Source organism: Euleptes europaea, chromosome 6 (assembly GCF_029931775.1).
Source record: "Euleptes europaea isolate rEulEur1 chromosome 6, rEulEur1.hap1, whole genome shotgun sequence".
Lineage (NCBI taxonomy): Eukaryota > Metazoa > Chordata > Lepidosauria > Squamata > Sphaerodactylidae > Euleptes > Euleptes europaea.
The window spans coordinates 72927219-72952539 of record NC_079317.1 but is presented as its reverse complement, the minus strand read 5'-3'; the positions used below and the strand labels follow the sequence as shown (position 1 = coordinate 72952539).

The 25321-nt window shown below is 43.0% G+C and overlaps 1 protein-coding gene across 1 annotated transcript in view; it reads right to left on the bottom strand.

Annotated features, from left to right (window-relative positions):
* The window catches only part of NELL1 (neural EGFL like 1), a 560206-nt gene that overhangs the window by 91521 nt on the left and 443364 nt on the right, over positions 1-25321 (bottom strand). Inside the window, exon 15 of the mRNA XM_056851927.1 lies at positions 12016-12111. Coding sequence (XP_056707905.1) covers positions 12016-12111 — 96 coding nt within the window. The remainder of the gene's footprint in view (positions 1-12015; positions 12112-25321) is intronic.

Here is a 25321-nt window from a genome sequence, read left to right as displayed (position 1 = left end):
ACGGATCCGAACTCAAAACTGGGGGGCAACCGGGGGGGGCGAATTCAGCGAGTTCGGGAGTTCGCGAATAAATTCGGCAAATTCGGCCCCCCTTCAGGGGAGCCCGCTGAAAGGCGCGGGCTGCCCTTTAAACTGATCTGAGCCTCCCAGCTGGGAGGCGCAGGTCAGTTTAAAGGGCAGCCCGCCCCCCCTTCAGCGGGCTCCGCTGGAGAGGTGCGGGCTGCCCTTTAAACTGACCTGCGCCTCCCAGCTGGGAGGCTCAGATCAGTTTAAAGGGCAGCCCGAGCCTCTCCAGCGGAGCCCGCTGAAGGGGGGCGGGCTGCCCTTTAAATTCATCTATGCCTCCCGGCCGGGAGGCTCAGATCAGTTTAAAGGGCAGCCCGCGCCTTTCAGCGGGCTCCCCTGAAGGGGGGCGGGCTGTCATTTAAACTCATCTGCGCCTCCCGGCCGGGAGGCACAGATGAGTTTAAAGGGCAGCCCGCCCCCCTTCAGCGGGCTCCGCTGGAGAGGCGCGGGCTGTCATTTAAACTCATCTGCGCCTCCCAGCTGGGAGGCGCAGATGAGTTTAAAGGGCAGCCCGCCCCCCTTCAGCTCGGGCTGCCCTTTAAACTGATCTGAGCCTCCCGGCCGGGAGGCGCAGATGAGTTTAAAGGGCAGCCCGCCCCCCTTCAGCGGGCTCCGCTGGAGAGGCGCGGGCTGCCCTTTAAACTGACCTGCGCCTCCCAGCTGGGAGGCTCAGATCAGTTTAAAGGGCCCCCGCGTGCCTTCAGGGAATCCCTCTGAAGGCGCGCTGGGGCCGAATTTTCCCCCGAACTCCGGATCCCCCCAAATTACCGGGGATCCGAAGCGGGGGAGTTCGGACTTCGGCAGGTACCGAACCCACAAGGGTCAAATTCGGCCGAATCCGAACTGTACCGAATTTTTTTTTTTGACAGCCCTACCATTTTCAATGCCCTGGCTGAGGGAAGGAGGTGCTCACCCAAGATTTGACGATACATGGTCCCCTCCATCGTCCCTTCGACGCGGTGAAGGTGTCCTGTCCCCTTAGCAGAAAAACACCCCAAAAGCATAATATGTCCCCCTCCATGTTTGACAGTGGGGATGGTGTTCTTGGGGTTCTTAGGCAGTATTCCTCCTCCTCCAAACACGGCGAGTTGAGTTGATGCCAAAGAGCTCGATTTTGGTCTCATCTGACCACAACACTTTCACCCAGTTCTTCTCTGGGTCATTCAGCTGTGCATTGGCAAACTGCAGACGGGCCTGTACATGTGCTGTCTTGAGCAAGGGGACCTTGTGGGCTCTGCAAGATCTCAGTCCTTCATGGTGTAGTGTGTTACCAACTGTTTTCATGGTGACTATGGTCCCAGCTGCCCTGAGATCATTGACAAGTTCCCCCCGTGTAGTTCTGGGCTGCTTCATCACCGTTCTCATGATCATTGCAACTCTACGAGATGAGATCTTGCATGGAGCCCCAGACTGAGGGAGGTTGACAGTTAGGGTTAGGGTTGTCACCTTCTCACCAAGCTGTTTGGCAATAGTCTTGTAGCCCAGTCCAGCCTTGTGCAGGTCTACAATCTTGTCCCTGACATCCTTGGACAGCTCTTTGATCTTGGTCATGGTGGCTAGTTTAAGAATCTGATGGATTGATTGCTTCTGTCGACAGCAGAACCCTAACCCTAACCCTAATCTGTATGGTTGATAGGGGATCAAATACTTATTTCACTCATTATAATGCACATCAATCTCTGACTTTTGTCTTCTGGGTTTCTGGGTTTTTCCTGTTGTTATTCTGTCTCTCAGAGCTACAATAAACCTACCATTAAAATTATGGACTGGTCATTTCTTCGTCAGAGGGCAAACGGCAAATTTAGCAGGGGATCAAATACTTTTTTCCCCTCACTGTGGAAACACACCTTCCTCTAACACGCCTACTCCCTACTCTTATCAAGATATGTTCCCAGGACCTGTTATGTTTTCCTTTCTCACTTTCTACCAGTCATCATATCAATCCATCTGGATTTCCTGCCCTTTCACAAAGTTGAGGACAATTAAATTGTCTACCATTCAAACCCAGCTTCTAAACTAGAGCCAGAATCTGTATCCATAGCACACTTTACAACTACTCCAAACACTTAGAGCTTATGCAGTGGTTTAAGCTGCCACATGCTGAGGTGCCATGTGCATCTTGCTTTCCCCCTTGATTTACTCTTTTGGATTATTGGTTGCCCAGATGTTTGGAACCCCTGCCTGAGGATTCCATATCTCTTCGCAGAACCTGTTCAAATTGGTAGCCACATGCTATCAGTTTTACCTCATGCTCTAAGTTCTAGGGCACCTTGCCTCCTTTTTAAAGTAATACACAATATGCAATGTGCACACAATACTAACATCATTATGGCAACGTGTTCCTGATATTATTTTTACTGCTTGTATTTCTGAACCATGCTTCTCAATAAAGCTATCTGTGATTTAATTGAACCCTAGGTCTCACAGCTTTTTCCAAAGGTGCTTAGGATCACTGCCACTTTGTCAAGTGATACCGTCCTCATAGGACTTGGTCTCCAGACCCCTCACCATCTTTGTTGCCCTCCTCTGGACACGTTCCAGCTTGTTTACATTCTTCTTAAACTGTGGTGCCCAAAACTGAACACAATACTCTAGGTGAGGTCTAATTCATGCACACCTTGATACTAATCAAGTCTATAGGCACCTGAGAAGCACAAAACTTCTAGTGCATGTGTGATCCAAAGACTTTATGGGAGCCTGGAGGATGTAATGTGTAAACCAGCACTATCACAAGTGAAGATCTGTCTCGTTTTCCCCAGCAGTACTGCAGACATCCACATAGGCAAAGCACCACAGGGTCAAGACTGATGCCTTAACTCTTGTGTATTTCTTATGTTGTAATTTGCCTTGAGTCTATGAGATAGAGGGGGATACAAGCTGAAGCAGTAATAGAATAAAAATAAATGATCTGAAAACCAAGTAAACAATGCTGCATTTAACTGATGCCAAAATCCTTAGTAAAAGCAGTCACAACAATTATAGATTTAAAAGACAACCAAAACAGAGATAAGCTTGAAATTATTTAATTAGATGCTTCAGCTTCTGCCTTCATTAGTATCACCGAGCTGCTGGATTTTAAAACAATCCAAGGTAAAAAATTCTGTCAATGCTGAGCATGTAAATAATTCTCAGGAAGGTGTCTTCTGCTACATAAGAGATATAAGACAGCAAGGAAGGTTTAATGAAGAATTAAAAAGATGCAATCAATTTATTATCCTCCAATTTTAGTCCATGGAGATTTAGGAGTATTCAGCCTGTATACTATTAATTTCACTTTTACTTCAAGCGTGGAACATTGGATGAGTTTTGTTTTTTGTTCTTTTAATGAAAATATTTCCAGGTCAGACAATTTGTGATCATGTAAACTGTCTGGTAACAGCTCCATTTTTAAAACAAACAAACAAACAAGGTATAATCAGAAAACTATGGCTAAAACTAACCAGGAATTGTCTCCAAATTATGATTAGAAACAATTGTCTGAAGTGAGTTGGCAAAGTATATTCTGGAGGCATTCCTGGATAGCAGTAAACACAGTTTACCTATTTCAGGTATAATTTCAAAATGCTAACAATAGAAAGAGAATCTGCAGGGTAAAGGGAGAACATAATATGTAAGTTTCTGGCATGTTCTCAATCCCAAAATCATGACAGAGAGAGATCAGCATTTGTGATGTCTCAGTTTAGCCAAAATTACTAACTTCACCTCCTGGGCAGCTGTTATTAAACACTGGATGCTAATACAGCAACAGAGGACTATGCTATTATTTGCCCTGCACCAAATCTGAAGGAAGTAATGACAGGCTCAGATTTAACCAGCGATATCAGCACAGTCTGAGACCTAAGTCCCAATCACAGTTCTTCAAAAATAAAGGTCATTTAAGTGCCTTCCCCAGAATGCTTTATACAAAGGTAACAACAGGAGAGAGAAAAAAACTCTTCCATGTATGAATAAACAGTTTGATAAAGTGCAAAACACTTTGTGCTCATCTTCTGGTTAACAAATGAATTCCTTGTTTACATGGATTCCTTGTTAGTTTTTGACCAAAACAAGTTTCATTTTCCCCAGCAGTACAGCAGAACAGAGCTAAATTTTGGAAGTGTGCATTTATTACTGCTTGAAAGGGTAGCAGTCATTGGTGAACACTACATGTATTGATGATACTACATGTATTAATGATAATATTAATACCAAAGAAGAAGAAGAGTTGGTTTTATATGCCGATGTTATCTTTTTAAGGAGAATCAAACCAACTTGCAATCTCCTTCCCTTCCTCTCCCCACAACCAACACCTTGTGAGGTAGGCGGGGCTGAGAGACTTCCGAGAGAACTGTGAGAAGCCCAAGGTCACCCAGCTGGCTTCATGTGTCAGACTGGGGAAACCAACCCAGGATCACCAGATTAGAGTCTGCTGCTCATGCGGAGGAGTGGGGTATCAAACCCGAATCTAATCTCCAGGTTAGAGTCCACCGCTCTTAACTACTACATCACGCTGGCTCTCAAAAAAGAAAAAAAAAGCCTTCACTGAAATCAGTGACATGCTGTTCTAAGCAAACACATTTAGAACTGGTGTGATAATATTTCACATTGAATTTAGTGGAGCTCCTTTCCCATTAAAGTACTGTAAGTGGATTCAGAATAAGAACCAATCATTCAACAATGACGGAAATGCAGCTACCTCTGGGGTGAAATTGTTTCTATCATTCTGTGCCAGCAGCCATATACAACAGTTTAAGAGGAAAAGTAAATACAGAAATTGTGAAGAAAGCAGACAAAGTAATTACCAAGGCTGAAATTGGATCTAAGTTCTATTGGACCTTTAATGACCAGAAGTGTTAAGAGCCTCCATTTTATGTCTCATTCAAAAAATGGATGAGTATCATTCCCAAAGTATACATAGAGTAGGCTGGCAGCGTATAAAGACAGGCTCTTCAGAAAAATCAAATATGAAAAGGGAATTTCATACTTTCACATGAAAGGCCCTCCAGTTATGTTAAACACTTCGATGTCTGATCCATTTAACAGATATTTCATGCTGAAAGTAATAATTCAGAAGTTACACTTCTTAAATAGTGGAGAACTCCAGATATTCGACCGCTCCAGTTACTAAATTAGATACTCCTTTTTTTTTCAAAAGAAGAAATGATTGCTATACTTAGAGAACTCTCTATTCCAACAATGGCCATCCAACACCTGCCTCCATTACATGCCTTTCTTAGGATGTATATATTTTCTAGCACAGTGCTTATGTTCTCTCTCAAAGGTTTTAAAAGAATGAAATGGATGTAAATTTTTCTTCACTACTTGTTCTGATTTGATTTCCTTAGAAAACCCTCTGGCTTCCTATGGGAGTTTGTTCATCTTTTAGGAGCATCCAAGCACACAGTCCAATTATGATGTAGCACTTGAATTACTACCTGACAGGTATGCATGCGATTCTTTAAAATTTGTAAGCAAGGCTTAGACTTACCTATAAGCCCAGCTTTCTGGCACGTGCTGGGGAGGGGTTGGGAGCTGGCACAAGGTTCAGGACTTGTCTGGTGGGGCAGGGACTCAGCTGGGCTGCCAGCATGCTGCCACAAAATGGCTGCTGGTTTGAAAGCAGGAGAGGGGCCGTGGCTCAGTGGTAGTGCATCTGCTTGGCATGCAGAAGTTAAAGGGATTAGGCAAGTATGTGACGCGAAAGACCTCTGCCTGAGACCCTGGAGCGCCACTGCCAGTCTGAGTAGACAATACTGACTTTGATGGACCAAAGGTCTGATTCATTATAAGGCAGCTTCATGGTTCATGTGAAGCTGGAGAAAGAGCCATAGATTCTTTAACTAGCTGGAACTTTTCCTGCCCTGCTGCATACCTACCTGGCCCGCTCTATATTTCAAATGGACCAATCAGGCCCTGGCTCAATAGGAACAGGGCCAGCAGGCAGGCTCCAACCTGAGCTTTTGCACTCAGCTCCTCCAGCTAGGTATTTAAGAAGCCATCCCCCTTGCCCAGCTGAACCTGCTTCCTAATTTGTCCCGCCTTCCCTACCTATACTTGGGCTGTTTAGTCGTTATGTCAACTTCGTGCTAATTCATCACAACTTTTGGTGGTTTTGGCATGGGGCCAGATCCATTTTGGGGGTAAAGGTGGCCTGCATGCCCCCTTTCCCATACTCCGGGGACCCCAATAAGGGGTTTTGGGGGAGGCCTGGAACAGGGACATGCCCAGTCGAGGGCTGTCAGGATGGGACATGCCCAGTCAGGGGCTGTCTGGGTGGTGGCCTCCCGCCAAGTGGCAGGGGACCCACACAGCAGGCTTCCGTCCAAGTGGGTCCCACATACTGCCATCTCAGGCTACTCCCAGCAGGTGGGCTGAGAGTAGAATGCATAGGTCGGCAGGCGGGTCGGGCCGATGCCTTGGATCCAGCCCCTATGCAACGCCAATGCCTGATGCTGTAACCAATAAAGTTGTGGCCATTTCCATTCCAGCTACTGTCTCCGCATCTTTAATTGTATGCTAAGGTCATCATAGTATTAGGATCATGGCGTGGTTATTGCATGCCAAGAATGGCCAGGGTTGGGGGGCTGCAGTAAGTAGCCGGCTCCAAGACACTCCCCAATTCGGCACTATGCCGGAAATTAATATCACAGGAATTCAATACATACCACTATAACAGGAACATATTGATAATATTTAATAGACATCAATACTACTAAGCAAAAAAGAGTTATCTGGTCAGGAACATTATAAGATAGACTTTAACACGTGGCAGTGAAATCCTAAAACAATGGGCTTAATATATGGATTTACCCACCTCTGTATTTCAAAGCGACTCTCTCTTACACCTGCAAATCATTTTCTATTCATAATTTAAATCAAGAATATTATGAGCTTATGCACAGATTTTACACCTGCTGTAAAAGACAAGTGCTGTGTTTTGATGCAAGTTTGTTGACTGATGTGGAATTTGGTGAACAATATCCTGGTTAATGTAAATCATTACTTCAGTATGGCCAAGACGTCTGTGAGGACCAAAAAGGTAGAGCATCCCTTACACAGATTACCATTCACACAAAAACCCTCTTGCCTCATCAGAAGCAAACCAATAACCATTTGGAAAGTACGTCAACCATTTTAAAATGTGATTGGTTTATTTGCCAAATGAAAAGGAGAGGAAGAAACATATGGTTGCTTAGGCATTTAATTGCCTTCTCTACCTTGATCTAAACTACAATATATAGGCAGAAAGAAAGACAGCCAGTTCAGATGTTTCTTTTTTTTTGGGGGGGGGGGTGTCAAGCAAGCACAATTTTTCAACATTTTCATAATGCCATGTACAATCTACAAGCTATTTTGTTTTACTTGAGTTTAGGGCAGTTTAACCATCATGAATACCATTTCTAAATCATTCATTTCACTTGTAACCAATGCAGATAACATGCTGAATCCAGCAGAAGGTGTTGATGGTTAGGAATCATCCCATACCTGATTCCTGGGGTCATGGGACCCATGTGGACTAACAGCCATGCAGGTGAGTGGGCTGAAGTGAGGAAGGTAATGGGATGAAATCACTATATCTGCTGTGGGGCCCCGCCTGCTGTTGGAGGGTCCAGAGCGGCGCAGCTACTCGGGTCTAAGCCCAGCCCTCCCTCAGGTGGCTTCAGCAAGGCCTCAGACATGGAGTTTTGGGACCGCTCACCCCTTCAACACTCCCTCTGGCAAAGACGCTCAGCAACTTTGCTTGGCACCTTGCCATCCCTTTCCTCCTTGGCCGCTGATGTTGCTCACCCTTTATCCCTTTCCTCCCAGCACCTGTCTTCTGCTTCTAATTGGGGCGGTGCCGCTTGCGCACTCCCAGCCTCCCCTCTCTGGAAGATCCCCTTGCCTGCCTGGCTGCACACGCCGCCTGGCCCTCTGGTGGGCCCAGCCCAAGCCCACCTCTCGGTCCATCCCCTCGGCTTGTCAATGAGTCGGGGGGGGGGGCTCCCAGCTGCGCCCCTCTGATGACGTCTGCAGTGCACGCTGCTGATATGCCTGAGGCCTGGGCTGCCGCTGCTGGCTCCGCAGCCATCTCCCTCGCTGTCCGCATCGCCCCTGCAGCCAGCATCTTGGACCCCAGCTCGACCGTCTCTCTCTCTCTTTCCCTCCCAGTGCCACTGCTAACTGCAGGGGCTGGGTGTCGGACTGCTCTCCCCCTCTTCGCCCCGACCCAGGTGGGCCAGGTAAGTTCCTGCTTGGGGGTGGGGGTGGGACAGAGCCCACGACAGGGCTGGAGGCCTCTGGTGCGGGGCATTTGCCCTTTCTGCTGATGGAAGATGCAAGAAGGGGGATTTTGCATCATTCCTCCTCCTCCCTACGACCCACTGACCACTATGACTATAACTCCACAAGGGTCTTGAAACCCAAGGAATCAACTTTCTGTATTTGAAAATTGCTGCTGCAGAATTAATGGATAGAGTCACCAGAAAATCGTACAGCTGTACTAAAAGGGGGGAGGTCACAATATTTTTGACAAATAAAAGCACTCCCTTTCTGACATTATTTAATTCGGGGGGCTTAAACGGCCCAGCAAACTGACACTTCCTATTTGGCTGTGCTGAAACTCCCATGGTGCATCATGACAATGCAGAGAGTCATGGTGCAATTTCATCCTCACTCATTCAATGTGAGAGCACAGCGATTGGCTTTCCTTGTCCTCACTGACTTCATATAGACTAGGGGCATGCAATCAGACATTGCTGACCCTTGAAGCCATCCAACTTGCCCAGCATCAGATCAGACTGGCTATATCTGAGGCAGTCAAAGTCTTCCTGGAACAACTCCCAGATCTTTTAACATTGTGAATTAACAACCAGGAAAGGTAAAATAGCCTTACCTTTTCTTTTTTTTAAATATATCATGCCATTCCTCAGGGAACAGCATTTCTCCCAGCCAATCATAGACTTAGGAGTAATCAGGCAAACTGCCTTGGCCAATCACACCTTCTTTCTAGGAGGGGAGGTTTGAAATTCGTTCTGTTGGGCTAACACTGCCAGAGTGCCCTGTTGCTTGATTTTGTGTGTGTGTGTGTGTGTGCGTGCGCGCGCGCGCTGGGATTCTCTGTTTTGATATTAGTTCTGTTGGGCTTGCCACATTGGCTTGTGGTTCTGCTGGGATTCCTGGGTTCTGCTTTGGTTCTGTTGGGCTTGTGCTGGTTCTTGGGATGGGAAGCATTGACCTGCGCTTGCTGCAGTCATGCCTCTTTGCTTTTGCCCGGAAGGGGGGAAAGGCTGTTTTTTTCTCCCATTGGAAACAATGGAGAATAGATGGGGATGCATTCTTTAAAGCCCATAGAGTTGGGCTTCCTGACCCAATCTTTTTGAAACTCATGGGATCTTCTCTGGAGAGGCAAGGGCAGCTCTGCTGCAAATTTGGTGCCTCTATCTTAATAATACCCCCCAGACCCCTGGATAACTTCTCCATAGGCTATAATGGAGCTGAATATATTTAGATTCCTGGAAAAAAACTGAAACTGAATACCATACCAGTATTCAGGGATATTGGGAATACCAATATTTTTCAGCTTCAGTATACTCAGATTCAAAGAAAACTGATCTTGTTTTTTTATGTATACCTCGAGAACAAACATAAGTGGCTGACTCTCACCCAAATGGTGTTTGTCCTTAAGCCGTTTAAGAACTTGACTGTGGCAATCTGCTGTATTTCAGAAGGGAACCGTGTTGCTCTGCAGTAGAACAGCTAGAAGGCAGGAAGGAGGAGGTTACTGGACTCTTTTCATCCCTTTGAAGGCACTGTTTTTGCCCTGAAAATGTTCACAGGTTCCAGGAGCAAACTTTCCGGTTGCTGTACTGGGAAGGGACAGCCACTGAGATGCATATTGTCTGTGGCTCTTTGGATCCCCATCATCATCAACTTTTATTGGATCCCAATTTTATTTTATTAGGTAGGTTCACAGCCATTATCAAAGAAACAACTGAATCATAAAAACAGGTTCCCAAACGAAAAGGACAACATAATAAACCAGAATGTCCGTGATCCCAAGACAACCGAAACACTCGCTGTCTCAGATAAAATACAACTAGGTAAAATTACCTCCCAATGTCCTTCTGTTATTGTTTTGCAAACCTTCCTCAGCTGCTCTGTAGAAAGGCAGCCCCACAGCTGTGCTGTAATGTTTTATTAATTCAAGGCTAAATTGCAAAAGACGCTATCAGTGGTAAATTCTTTGTAACAGCATGCTGCATTATGCATTTGCGCAATTGACTTAAAACTCCAATATAATCTTCACTTTGTTTCACGCACATGCCGCCACCATAAATCCTAAGTATTCAATGCTGACTGAATTCCCATTGAGCCTAATACCATTACTTCTGTGGGGCAGCTGACAAATTACCGATCATTCTGACCCAAAAAACAAACAAGCCTAAAGCCACTTGCTTTACACTGATTATTTTTAACTGCTGCGAGCTTATGTTATAATTCTCTTAATTCTGAAGCACCTTTAGGTCATCACAAACTGAGCCAATAGAAAGCTCCCACTTTTGTAAATAAGGTAGAAAGTATTGTCCTTTATCAGTTCAAAGGACATTTTTGGATACAGTGGAGCAAAGGGGAGATGTCACTGACAACGCATTTCTCTACAGATAGGGACCAAACCAGGATGCATTTCTGCAGAACAACAGATTATTAGATACATTCCCAGCTATGATTCAGAGTCCTGTGGCACCATTTGAACCTGTTTTAGGATCATTTCTGCCACAGCTAATCTTGAAAGAGCATGGCACCATATGTTAGAGTGTAAAGGGTGCATCTATTTTTAGCATCACCCAGCACCAAGAGATTTCAGCTGAGAACCCCTGTAAAAACAACTAATAGCGGGAGATTAAATATGCCTAGTTCAAGGCTGCATTCATGGATCACCTACCCAAGCATGGCCTTCTGAACAACAGAAACAAAGACTCTGGAGGATCCTTATTAAAAGATAGCCAACAGTCCTGCTTGCCCCTTGGAATCCTTTCAAAGATGTGGAGCAAGGTGAAATTGATATAATTAGTTAGAAACTGCCCGAGAAGTTTAATATGAGCTTGCAATTAAATCTGCACATGCAAGGGAGCTATTTCTAATTACAAGGCCCAGTGTCCAGTTCTGCACCTGGACAGCCAACTTTTAAATGACAGCACTGCAGTCCAATTTGCCACCTCATGTCAAGAGGTTCAGGCATGATGAGGGTCTCTTTTGCACACAGAAACCATTATTGTAGCTCACAAGTATATAACACAAGGAATACGCCATTGAAACCGTCCTCACCATATTTTTTTTCTATGTAACAAACTGAACTTAATTGACCAGCAGTGCAATCTTAAGTAGAGTTACACCTTTCTAAGTCAGCTGAAATCAATGGGCTCAGAAGGGTGTAACTCTGTTTAGAACTGCACTGCAGTTCACATTAAAAAGCTAAGAGGTTTTCATTTTTTCCCTACCTCCTCATTTCCTAATGATAAGCATTTGGGAGAGAACTGCCATTTTCTGTGCAAAAATCTTGCGACTGTTGCTGTAAGGGGTGTCCCAAACCAGTCCCTTTCTTCTCCACATTTCTACCTTATGTTCACAGAAGGCACACTGAGTGTCTGATATGCACTGATTTCTGTACAACTTCTACAACTTCTACACATGCATTAAAAAAAATGAGGATCAGCCTATCACAAATGAGTGCACACAGCAGTGGGGGCCCAGCACATGCATTTGGACATTCTACATACACAGTACCGTGAACATCAGTGGTGAAATTAACACACTTCTGTACTCCCTTATGTAAGTTGACAGTACAGATTGAAAGGCCTGGTTGGGTGCGGGTGGGGCCTCACACTTCACATCATTTTTCTCCTGAGGACTTCCCCCCCTCCCCAATTTTCCCTATATATAATAAAATGTAAGCCAAAATAAATCAGTGAGAAAAGTTTGGAATATTACCTTTTTCACAGTGACTTCCTGTGAATCCAGATGGACAGGCACACTTATTAGGAGTGATGCATGTCCCCCCGTATCTGCATCCTTCTTCACAAAATGCTGAAAAATAAAACATTAATATCTTATATAGATATATTATACTTCTGATATTTCCATACCTTTATGAAACAATACTGAAGAAAGGAAACTAATCTCTTATGCCTACAGAGCAGGAAGATGAGCAAGCATATCCAAATAACTGCCACAGGGGTAGAAACAAGGCAATTTGTCAACAAATTTTTTTTACTGATCATTAGGCATGGAAATTCAAGAGAGAACTGGTCCTAATTGCAGTAAACTCAAAGAAATACTTGCAACTGGCTACTCTTACTAACTTTCAGACAATCACGCAGTATTTATGGCAATGGTAATTCAAGGTGATTAATATAGGCAATGACCTGCTTAACCTCATAAAGCTGGTATGTCATGTGTCCCCTAACAATACCTTGGATCCCAAAGAAATTATTGGCTGAATTGTTCTAACATCACGATGGGTAGCCAGGTTAGTCTGTCTGTAGCAGTAGAAAAGAGCAAGAGTCCAGTAGCACCTTAAAGTCTAACACAATTTCTGGTAGGATAAGAGCTTTCATGAATCTCAGCTCACTCTTCAGATACAGCTAGAATGTGAGTACATCTATCCTTAAGTAGAGAAGAGTGAATTCAGATACCCAATGGCAACAGTATGCAAATGTCAATAGCAGGTAAATGACATTAGCAGGCATGATTGGATTAGGTGTGATATGCAGAGGGGTAGTAGGCGTGGAGAAATCAGCATTGGTAATGAGACAGGAATCCCAGCTCTCTATTCAGTTCAGGAGAATGCATTGTCTTGAGCTTCATTACTAGTTTAATTTCATTTCATTTCATTAACCTTTATTGGCATACCAAAAGACAGAGATAAAAAACAACAACAATATACCTCCAAAGGGCAATATATATAAGTTACAAGTCAGGTTAATAAAACTTTTCTTGTTCTTTAAGAACTCCTGAAAGAAATTCAGCCATGGTAGCCGTAATTTTAGGATCATGATCACTCAAAAGAAATTTTCATTTCACTTCATTACTCCTGTAACTCTTGTACTGGAGCAAAGTAAATAGCAGTTTATCCCGCAAAGTCACATAGAAGGGGCAATCTAAAAGGATGTGGTCAATTGTATCCAACAAATTTAAACGGCACGTGCATAGGCGTTCGTGTCTAGGGATCTGAAGGTATCGGCCTAAGAGCATCCTAGATGGGAATGCGTTAACCCTAGCTAATAGAAAAGCGTGGCGATGAGAAGATATCTCTAGGTTATCTAGATACCTAGCCATTTTACCCGATCCATTATTAAGGCCTAGGGCCGCCGGAGAACAGATGGGGGGAAGAGCTGGATTAAAATTCTGCAATTCTACATCAAGGAGACGTTGCTTGATTCTTTTAAAGATGCAAGATTCATTGGCCAGAGCAAGATTATCTAAATCAATTCCAATTTGGCAGAGTCTAGATCTAATCAATATGTCCCATGAGAAATAATGAAGTTCACTTTTCAAAATATATAAAAGGGAACCTGGCTCAGTTTGAAAGTATAATTTGAGCCAATATCTTAGTGTTTGAATCCAGGCTTTGGTGGCAATCAAGTTTTGCCCGGTTTCAAGACAAATTGTAAAATATGAAACACATTTAGGTATCCCCAATATTTGTCTAAGGAATATGGCTTGGATGTTCTCCACTTCTTGATTAAGAGTTCCAAGCCATAAGGGGACACCAAACAGAAGTTGGGGGAATATTTTCAAATTCAGGATTTTGATCACTGCAGGAACACACTGATTCCCCTTTGCGTAGAAAAATTGCTTGAGTTGATTTAAGGAAATCCTGGTGGCTTTAATAGTATTTTGTCGATGTATAGACCAATTGAGATTAAAGTTATAAGTAATTCCCAAATACCTATAGCTTTTAACTTGTTCGATTGAATCCTTCCCAATATGCCATTTGTATAAGGACCATTTTTTGGAAAATACCACTACTTTTGATTTGGAGGAATTAATAGAAAGTAAATTCGAGTGGCAATAATTATTAAAAGCATCTAGATATCGTTGGAGGCCTACTTTGGTGAAAGAAAGAATGACGGTATCATCCGCATAAAGAAGCAGAGGTAAAGACTGGGAACCTAATTTAGGTGGGTGACCATTAACTGAACCCAATGACTGCGCTAAATCAGAAAGAAAAATATTAAAAAGTAGGGGAGCTAAAACACACCCTTGTTTAACGCCTCTTTGAATTAAAATTTTCTTAGTCAGTCCACCATTAGGTGAGTATTTAACTTGGAAGGTGGTGTTTGAGTGTAATTTCTTTAAAAGTATTAGCAGCCTGGGGTCAATTCCTAGATTTGACAATTTTTCCCACAGTTTTTCTCTAGAAATAGAGTCAAAATCACTTTTTAGATCTATGAAAGCAGCAAACAATTCCCCCCCCCCAAATCTTCATGTATTTTTCTACAAGAAAGGATAAAACGAGACAGTGATCTAAAGATGATTTGTTCTTAGTGAATCCTATTTGCTCTGGGCCAATAATAGATTTAGCTTGAGACCACTCCGAGAGGCGGGTCTCAAGGTGTCTAGCATATAACTTGCCCAGTACTGATAGTCAGGAAAGGGTTTGTTGTTTAATAGACAAGAAATTGTTCTCCAAAAGATTTTACTGTCACTTGATTTCAGAGATAAAAAGAGCTGGTCCCATCTTTTTTGATAATAGGCTTTCTTTTTATTAGCCACTAATTCCTGATAAGCTTTTTTTGATGAAAAATATTGCTCCATATCGATTGTTTGGCCTCCTTTCCTAGATTTCCCAAAAACCGATCACAAATTCCTTTTTTGAGTTAAACATTCGTAATCAAACCAGGTCGATGTTTCAAAAGTAGTTTTACGTATCGGTTTGGCTATAGAGCTACATTGCTCTATAACTTGAGAAAAGGCTATTAGTACCTCCTCATGAGAGGAACAGCCAATTATAGACATCTTTAGTTTGGACAATAAGTCAGATTGGAGGATATTGAACAATTCAATTTCTGTAGATTCTGACCATTTAATCCTTGTCAGGATTAAAACCTTGTTCTCATTAGGGGAGGGATTTAAAAAACTGAAGGTCTTTATTGGGAAATTTAATAAAAATGAAAGGGGGAGATGATCACTTTCGGTTACGGTTTCAATATTCACTGACTTGACAAGAGGCAACAATTTCAAAGAGCATAAACCATAATCAATCACACTGCAGCCTCTTGTAGATATAAAGGTGGAGTTTGTTGATGAAGGGAATTATGGTAGTCCATTTAGATTTATTAAGCAATGAGTCACACAGAACTCGATCAGTCTAACTCCAGCCTTATTATATATTTTATCAGTAGAGTAATGAGGCAAACTTAATTGGGGAGGTAACAAGTCTTCCCCATTTCATTACTAGTTGTAATTCAGCAGACATTCTCACCAAGGGATTTCAAAGGGAGTTTAGAAAGTGAGACTGGAACTGGTACGGAGCTGAAGGCATAGGGCAGTGATGGCGAACCTTTTAGAGACCGAGTGCCCAAACTGCAACCCAAAACCCACTTATTTATCGCAAAGTGCCAACATGGCAATTTAACCTGAATACTGAGGTTTTAGTTTAGAAAAAACAACTAGTGCTCACTGCACCACCAGGCACTAAATGCCGGGGGCGATGGAGAACCTGGCTCAGCTGGAAAGCAGCAGGAAGTTTGCCAGTTTGTCATCCCTCGTCCCCACTGCAAGTCTCCTTGGAAGAGGCTGGAACAAAATCGGGAGGGGGGGAGGATAGGGATGCCGGGGGGGGGGTTTCAGCGCCCCTCCCCAATTAACAAGGGCCTTTCCCGAGCCCTCGGCTGGAAACCACAAAGTTGGGAGGAAAGTTTCCCCGGCTCTCTGCGGCCGCATGGAGAGTGAGCAGCACACGCGGCGAGCAGAAAAGAAGGAGGCGAACGTACCGTGCCGGCTTGGCCCGCTCCCAAAGAAGGACCCAGACGGCGGGGGGATCGCCTCCCTACTCTGCCCACAACAGGAGCTGTAACAACAGATCCCACTGGATGCGCCTGGATCGGCCTCCCCCCCAAAACGCCCCAAACCCCGCAGCTGGTATGGGGAGGAACAATAGGCACGCCGTCCTCCTCCGCTCACAGTCCCGGCTTCGTCGGCCCCCAAGAGCCGCTGATTGGGAGAACGAGAAGCTGCTCTTCCAACTCTGGCCCGGGAAGGAGAAGGCGCTGCGTTCAGCCTGGAGACAGCCACGCTGCGCTCCTGTGCCGGCTTTTCCACCTCGAGCCTTGGAGCACAGCAGCAGCGCCTTTCCTTCCCTCGCTCCAGCAGCCGGTGCCTGAGGCGAGCTGTCCCCTCCGCGCAGCGTTGAACTCAGGCGAACTCTGTGCTGGGGCGACGGCGTGCATGCCCCAGAGAGGGCTCTGAGTGGATCCTCTGCCACATGTGCCATAGGTTCGCCACCACTGGCCTAGGGCCTTACCAGATCCTCTCATAATATGTTAGAAGGACTGTGAAAGTGTGAGTCATGATATGATACACCATTTAAGATATAGAGATATCCCACCACATCTGCATCCTTCTTTACAAGAATGCTTAAAATACAATAATATTAGCAATGAATGAACACTTCATGGAAGAGCCCCGTGGCGCAGAGTGGTAAGGTGCAGTACTGCAGTCCAAGCTTTGCTCATGAGTTCGATCCCGACGGAAGTTGGTTTCAGGTAGCCGGCTCAAGGTTGACTCAGCCTTCCATCCATCCGAGGTTGGTCAAATGAGTACCCAGCTTGCTGGGGGTAAAGGGAAGATGACTGGGGAAGGCACTGGCAAACCACCCCGTAAAACAAAGTCTGCCTAGGAAACATCAGGATGTGACGTCACCCCATGGGTCAGGAATGACCCGGTGCTTGCACAGGGGACCTTTACCTTTATGAACACTTCATACATTTGCCATATACTTGTAGAACACTGAATTCTTGAAATAATAATAATAGTGATGATGATAATTTAATCAAGTTGGGGGAGCTGGATGGAAAGGAGAACAATTCCATCAAGAGAACTTTCTGAAAATGTTTTCCAAGGTACCACCATAGCAAGGCCTGCCAAAATCTGTTTGCCGTGATAGTAATTTTCCCATTTCTGGATTTCCTACAATGATATATGAATAGTGGAATCACATAGGATGGATGCATGGGTAACAGTTCCCATATAACTCCATTAATCAAAAGTTTTTGATCAGCAGGAAGTCTAGCCATCGAGCTTTAGCCATGCTTCCAAAGATATTATCAAAATATAAGAAAAAGAAAATACGATAAGGATAATTAAAGCTATGGATTTATTTTTTACACCATTCTTCATGCCAAGGATATCGCTGGAAATTTTGTGAATGGTTTTGAGGCACCCAGAGCAGTACATTTCCATATGGAATGTAAAGAATTTCCTCTGTACTGCAGTTCTCAAGGTACCCAGTGGGTTACAAACGAGAAACTGCAATTAATATTTAAAGAGTAACTTCTGCACTGGAGTTAATAGCAGAGCCACCAAGCCATCATGCAAGCTGCAATCACAGATGGAGCTGGCAAAGAAACTGCTGCAAATGATATAAAAAGGGGCTTCAAGTGCCATGAAAGCAAAGAGGTGCTTCAGATTTATTATGCAATGTACCACAACAATCTAACAATCACAACAGAGCATGCAAAATATCAACCATTAGGATTTTAATTGTAATCAAATTGTAACTGCTCACAGGTGAGCAGAGAAAAGAATATTACCAGGCTCCTCCTTAATTGGACTGTTTAACTGATCTGTGCTGTTCAAGTGTTATTCCTTTTAGGTTCCCTATGGGAATTTCTTGCTAAGCCTTCGGAGCCATTTTAGCTGCTATTGTCTATTGAAAAATACAGCATAAACAGCAAAACCATTAGTGTCCCTCTTCTGCCCCACATAGGAGACAAGAGAATGGACCAGTTGGCATGGCAACAGAGAATGTCTAGTTACGACACCTAAAGAGAGTGAAGTAGCACCAGGGGTAGCCATTTTACATTTACTCATCATGATCACTCTTTTAGACGTCCAAGTCAGAGCAGACATGCCAACCAGCCAAATTCTTCTTATCTAACACCATCTTAGCATTGTAGGAAAGTTATACCAGTAAACAAGTCCCAGCAAAGAGAAAGGGAAGCAGCTTTCTAAAAGGCAGCCATCTTTGGCCATGGCAGAGATAGTCAATATAGGCAAAAAATTTCATGCCATGTTCCAAGGCACTTTTTCACCAACAAGAGGTACTCATAGGTTACATTTGGCCTCAGTGCTAACCACAAAGAGACTCCATTAACTGAAAAAAATTATCAAATGACAGAGGAACGTGAGGCCTTTGCCTTCAGTAGCCTGTCCTGTATACCATTTGTTTGTAACGCATTAGCTCCCATGAACATAGTAATAATGAGATGAAATCTGATACACACCTTTAGATTCACATTCATTTATTTATGTTACTCAGGACAACATTCTGTATTTTAAGTATAAACCCCAATTTGACAGCACAATTGCCCATGCCTGCCATAGAGCTAGAAATATAGCATATTAAATTTATAGAGTTGGCGCCTACGAACTGCCAGCAGAAACTGCTCACAGAGGTGGATCTTTCTCCATTATCCAGCAGTTCTTCAAGACTCCTCATAAGCTAATAACTGGAGTCAAGGAAGTATTGTATTATATTTATTTATTTATTTATTCAAATTTATAACCCGCCCTCATCCCCAGCAAACCAGGCTCATTGGTAGTATTTTAATGTCATTTTATTGCTCTTTCTTGTATTTTATTATATTTATAAGGTTGACTGTGCTGAGAGCCGCCCTGAGCCCGGCTTGCTGGGGAGGGCGGGATATAAGAGCAATACATCCATAAACAAACAAACAAACAAACAAACAAACAAATACATAAAATGGCATGAGATACAAGGCACTCCTAAGGATAGTAAAACCACCCTTCCTTTCTCCTGCATAAGGAAAAGCGTGCTCTGCTGTGTTTCCTAAGCTTGTGGGAGAGGGAGATGAAGGCAATTTCACCTGATTCTCCCTCCTAACTGCAGTGTGCTTCATAGCCACCCCACCACCCCATTTCCTCACATTCCCAATTCTCCGTTGCTCTGCTTTCAGAGGCGTGGTGGACAGTAATCAAAGACGGCTTTTTCAGTGGTGGCACTTTACCTGTAGAATGTCCTTTCCCTTGAGGCTCATTTGGTGCCTAGCCCACCATCTTTTGGGTGCCAAGCTAAATAATTTCTTTTTACCCACATTTTAAATTCAGTGGTTTTAAGCTTCTTCTTTTTTACAGTCTGCTTCTAGCCTGAGAACTGTTTTATGAGACTTGTTTTAAGGAGCTGTATGTTTTAATGCTGGGGTTTTAATAGTGGCCTTTTAAAAGTTTACTCATTATTACAGTTTTTATGATTTTCAAAAAAATGATGTTCTTACTTTTTTCACTTTGTAAGCCACCTCAAGCAGGCTCTATGGAGAGGTAGATCATGATGGGTAGCTGTGTTAGTCTGTCAATAGCAGTAGAAAAGGGCAAGAGACCAGTAGCACCTTAAAGACTAACAAAATGTCTGGCAGGGTATGAGCTTTCGTGAGCCACAGCTCACTTCTTCAGATACAGCTAGCTGTGGCTCACAAAAGCTCATACCCTGCCAGAAAATTTCTTAGTCTTTAAGGTGCTACTGGACTTTTGCCCTTTTCTACTGCTATGGAGAGGTGACATAGCAATCATCTAAATAAAAAATATTTAGTACACAAGGGTCCCCTCACTCTTCAGCAATGGCTTTTCAGAAGTCTTTGGGAGTCTGCTGGTGAAAGGGAAAGGCAGGCAAAGATCAGATTCTGTAGCATCTAACACAGAGACATTATTTATAATCCTCTTTCAGCTCATCTGAACAGGTCAACTGGCTGTATAGCTATCATTTGTTGATCTTTGTTTTACCCAAAATACTGAATGTGTATTTGTTTGGGCAAGCTCAGACTCCTACCATATTTCTTGTTATCATGGAATCAGGTTATGGCCTTTCATCAATTGTACAGCCACGTTTCCTATAAATATACAGTCAAGTCTGTATATTTTCCCTGAGGACCCTGCATTGGGGCCATGCAAGGAGTGGGTGGAATCAACCTACTTAAACAACTGCCTGCTGAGCAGAACAGTGGCATAAAAAAGGGGGGTGGGAGGAAATCAGTTGGTTATGTGTGATGGTCCGTGCATGAAAAGCTTGTTGCATTGTACCACACTGTTAAGAAGGAATAAGGTGAAGCAATCTGCAGAACAGACAAGAAAAAATGGGCTCTGTGATCTCATTCCTGAGGGGGGGGAGTCATTTGGAGGCAGTGTGACCCTGCGCCAGTGTAAGTCACCTTTTTTGGTGTCGCAGCCCTGCTATTTACAATGAGGGCATTTTCCCCATTTCTCCCTTCTTTATTTAAAAAAAAGGCTTTTTTTATTCTCCATGGCAGCCAGGAAGCCTCTGAGGAGGCAGCGTGGCTGCACCCCTCCCGGCTGCCACAGATCCACACATCCCCAGGAATGGGCTGCCCATTTGCAACTTGCAAACATGACATAAGCTCAGCTGCAAGTACCCAACTTGAGTGTTAAATCCCCTCTCTTGTTCCTGCATGGTACTTATTTGAATCGAGTTGCACATGCCTGAAACTGCTTTTTTTTAAATCCCTGTGAAGATCTTGCCTATCATCTGTTTTGACTTTTAGGAGACAAAGAATAGAGGGGGAAGACAAGGGCAATCTGAATGGATTGGAAGGAAAGAATAACGGGGAAGCACTTTAGGATTCTGCCCGATTTATGTTCTTGGTTGCCTAAAATGAGAGAACAGCAAAGCCGTGGATACTGCCTGGTCAAGAAACTGTCAGTGCTGTCTCAAGCATTCTATTCAGAATCCCCTTCAGGTCTATTAAATGGGGTTTACTCCCAGGAAAGTGGTCTCAGGATTGCAGTTTTTCACTTGGTTTTACTTCTTTAAAAAATAAACGATGCAGAGATGCTGATTAACTGTCTTGAATTAGGTTGTACGAAGATCACGAACATAGTGTGATAATGTGATTTTAAAAACAAAGTGGAAAATGCTCACAAAACAAAAATATAAAATTCCTCCACTCTCTTAAAAAACTGTAAAAATGAAAAATCTAATTTCACAGGAAACAAAAGTATATGGACCCAATATAACTGGGAGAACACAGAAGAAAGCTATATATATACTTTTTTATAAAATCCGTTCTTGGCATGGTAATTCAGACCAAATTTTTCCTCTCTTAGGAAAGTTACACTGCTTAGTATTGACAAAATTGAAGTTGAAACAACTAAATCTTTATTATCCTCAGAGACATCGCTGTGTTTAAATTATATTGAATGAACATTAAAATGAAATGTGATATAAAGAGAATTAGTATTCTCAGCATAGCAGTTAAGTGAAAGCAACCATGCACAAAGGAGGGGTAAAAAGCAGTTGTCAGTTTTTTGTACCAAATCATGAGGAATGTAACGCTAGCACATACTGAATTATTTCAAGATAAGAGTGCCCTGTTCAGAGAAACAAAAACTGCACATAAAGGGAAAACACATGGATAGGTTCATCAGCATGCATATGATCACAAATCTTATTACAGTCCATAAAAGTGATATAATTTCTTTAAACATTATTTTAAAGTATGAACATGTTGGCCTTTGCCCCAGACAACTGAGGCCTAAAGTGGGTAAGAGAGTAAAATGAATTCATTTAAAGATAAATGAGTAAATTAAAAAGATAAAAACAGTAAAATAACAAAACCAAAACAACAGCAAACCCATAAGAAAGGTTTACAGACGTGTATATAGATATATTGTATTGTAAATCATGAAAATTGTCTTTTCTGCTTTTTTTAGTTGCTAATTGTTTATTGTTATTGTTGTTCTCCAATAACATTTGAATGAAAGAAAGAAAGAAAGAAAGAAAGAAAGAAAGAAAGAAAGAAAGAAAGAAAGAAAGAAAGAAAGAAAGAAAGAAAGGTTTACAGACATCATCTGAGAGCCAGTGTGGTTAAGAGCGGCAGACTCTTATCTGGAGAATGGGGTTTGATTCCCTGCTCCTCCACATGAGTGGTAGACTCTAATCTGGAGAACCACGTTTGATTCCCCACTCCTCTACATGAAGCTTGCTGGGTGACCTTGGGCTAGTTCTCTCTGAGCTCTCTCAGCCCCACCTACCTCACAAGGTGCCTGTTGTGGGGGGTGCGGGAGTCTCTCCTGAGCAGCAGCCAGCCTTTGTGCTTAAAACTGTTAATAAGTCTCATCGCTGTTCAGGTCAAAAGACTTCTGCTGCGTTTCAGTCCCTTCAGCATCACAGTTTTGTTAAGGAACAACCTAATACTTCAAGACAACACCAAGGATTTTCAGTCTCTCATAGCAGGTTCCTAGTAATCTGAGGAAGCTAAGCATAAACTTGATAAAGCTCTGTGGAGACTTGTACTGCTAATACTCTTCCGTTAATACATTTTATCTCCAATCTTGTTTACAGGTAGAAATGCCTTGTTGGACTGGTGCTTATTGAATTTACAATAAAAATTTTTACTGAGAGAACTAAATGTGAAACCTACTAGGCTAAAATCCACAGGGATACCAAAAATTCAATGACAATGATTTCTCACATCACTGTTTTCATGGGAGTTTACTGAGTAAAGCCCCATATTGCAATCCTGTGCCTTCCCTGTTCCTTCAGGTACCTTTTAAGATAGGGAGGGGAGTCAAATCTGTTGATCCTTCTTCTGCCTGCCAGCTAATTGATGAAGACCGCAGAGGCACCAAGCTTTAAGTAGCCCATGATACAGTAATATTTGCAGCTGTAAACAGTGTGATTAGAAGCCAAGCTGAGAAAAATTCCCATATTGTGCAGGGATAAGCAAACTGCACCTGCTGAAACTCCCTTTTCTACCAAAATATTAAATGTAGCATAGATTTGTACTTCTTTATATCTCCTCTCTATAGTTACAAACAATTAAAAAATATGTATTTGGAAACCTGAATATGAAATGAAAAGATCTTAACTCTGAGCACCTTTTCCTTAACAATGACCACTCCAATTTTCTTTTCTTTTTTACAGGTGTTCTTCAGAAATGCTTCCCAAAATACAACAGTCTATGGTGTTCATACTTTTAAATCACTATCACTACTGGTTGAAATCTCTATTGTACAGAATCAGAGTACAGAAGATCTAACATTTTTACTGGTTCCACATGTCTTCCAGTGGCAGACCATCTTAGCTGGTCTACCACCATGACTAAACTCAACATGAGCCCAGATCATTTGTTCAAAGCACATATGCTTCTTATTTACAGAGGAGAGTGGGATCGTTATCTGCTAGACCTAACTCACCAGATATCCATGTGCATAAAACTGGTGTCCCAATGGTATGTAAAAAGCTATGCACAGTTCCCTGCAGAAGTGCCAGTATGCGTAGACTTCCAAGGGGCAGGGCTAGAGCATGTGTACATGGTTTGAATGGCTGGACTTAGTTATAGTGAAAAGCAAGGCAGGAGTCACACTGATATCTTCAACCTTCTGATGTTTTTGCCTCCAATCTCTTAAAAGTCTGACTTTGTCCCATGATCTTGAAACACATTTTTATAGAAGTATAGGAAGATGCATACCTTAACATGGTGAGGTTGTCCAGGTTGTCCCCCAAAGAAATTCCAGGAGTACCTTGTCATCAATTATCCATTTCCAGCAAAAATGCAGAGCTTCTAAACCACACATGGGGCCCCTTCACCCCCAAACACTGCTTTATAATTGGCTGTGGTGTGTGTTTTTTAAATACATAACCAACCTCTATCAGCCCTGCACTGGGATTCTTCATTTCATCTGAACCAAGTGGCCATTTTACAGCCAAAGCAGAGAAGGGTCTGGACCCCCCCCCCCCAAAAAAAAAAACAATTTGTTTCTCCATCTCAATGCAGTGGTCATAAGAACATAAAAAATTCTTGGACGGTCATTTGTGACATTCATCATTCCATCAGTAGCCTCGCACTCGCAAAAAAAGAGAGGCTTTCATGCCTATAAGAGGATGTGTATAAGGGGAGGGCGGCAAAATGGGCCTGGCTCTGTTCCACACTACCGAAAACTGAAACTAACCCACACTCGCTGTGAAACTGACCAAATAAGCAGCCACATATGTGTTTTTGTGATTATTTCAGTGTTCTTTCAACTGTCCAATCTGAAACTGACCCACACTTGCTATGAAACTGACTAAATTGTGGGGAGGGAAAGGAAATGTGATTGTAAGCTGGTTTGATTCTTCCTTAAGTGGGAGAGAAAGTCGGCATATAAAAATCAACTCTTCTTATTCTTCTAAATAAGCAGCCTCATAGTATTCCAGCATTAATCTCTCGCTATCTGAAATTTAATTTCAAGAGATGGTCTGTGCAGGGAAATGAAGCCACTATTTGGGGCGACCTTCAGCTTGTGAGCAGGTTTTCATGGGGGGTGTTGATATGGGAGCCAGCTGAAGTCACGACCAAGGAAGCTCTTCTGAAGGAGATTGCTCATCCACATCGGTGAGGAGTCTTCTTCAGAAGCCGAATCAACAGCTGTTGAAGCTGGCACTTTTTAATTCAAAGGTATATCCCTCCGAACAGGACTGGGTGGTCCCCATCTTTTAAAATGACCCTTCCAGACTAATCCACTGAAGGATGATGGATAGTTTGGTCTGACCAAGTTGGTTCCAATTGCACAACCCCTACCTCAAAAGGGTCCCAACTATGGGGTCCTAACAAAACCAGTCAAAGATAGAAAAAAGGGAGAAGGCACAGAGCCTTGCATCTGAGCAAAGGTGAATAGCTGTAACCCAAAAAGCTAAATATCTATTAGGTTTTTTGGGAATCAACTATTTGGCTTCAAGCAGATTCCCAGATTTTGGTATTTGGTCAAAAATAAACCCGAATATTGCTGAAACTGCTAATTTTGGGTTTATTTTTGGTTTGGGTTTGCCAATATGCACAGCCCTACTGCTAAGGAAAGGATAGGGGTAGATGGATAGATTGGGACTGGATTTCATAGATACATTTTCTTTTTATCTTTGCAAAATACAGAATCTAATCAAATCCTTAGCATTGGGAAAGCCAAGCACATTTTTGGTAAGTTGTATGTGTACATTGTGCTCCCCTCCCCACCACAGTCTATGACAAACCATAAATATCAATAAGCTTCCATGGCATCATTGTTC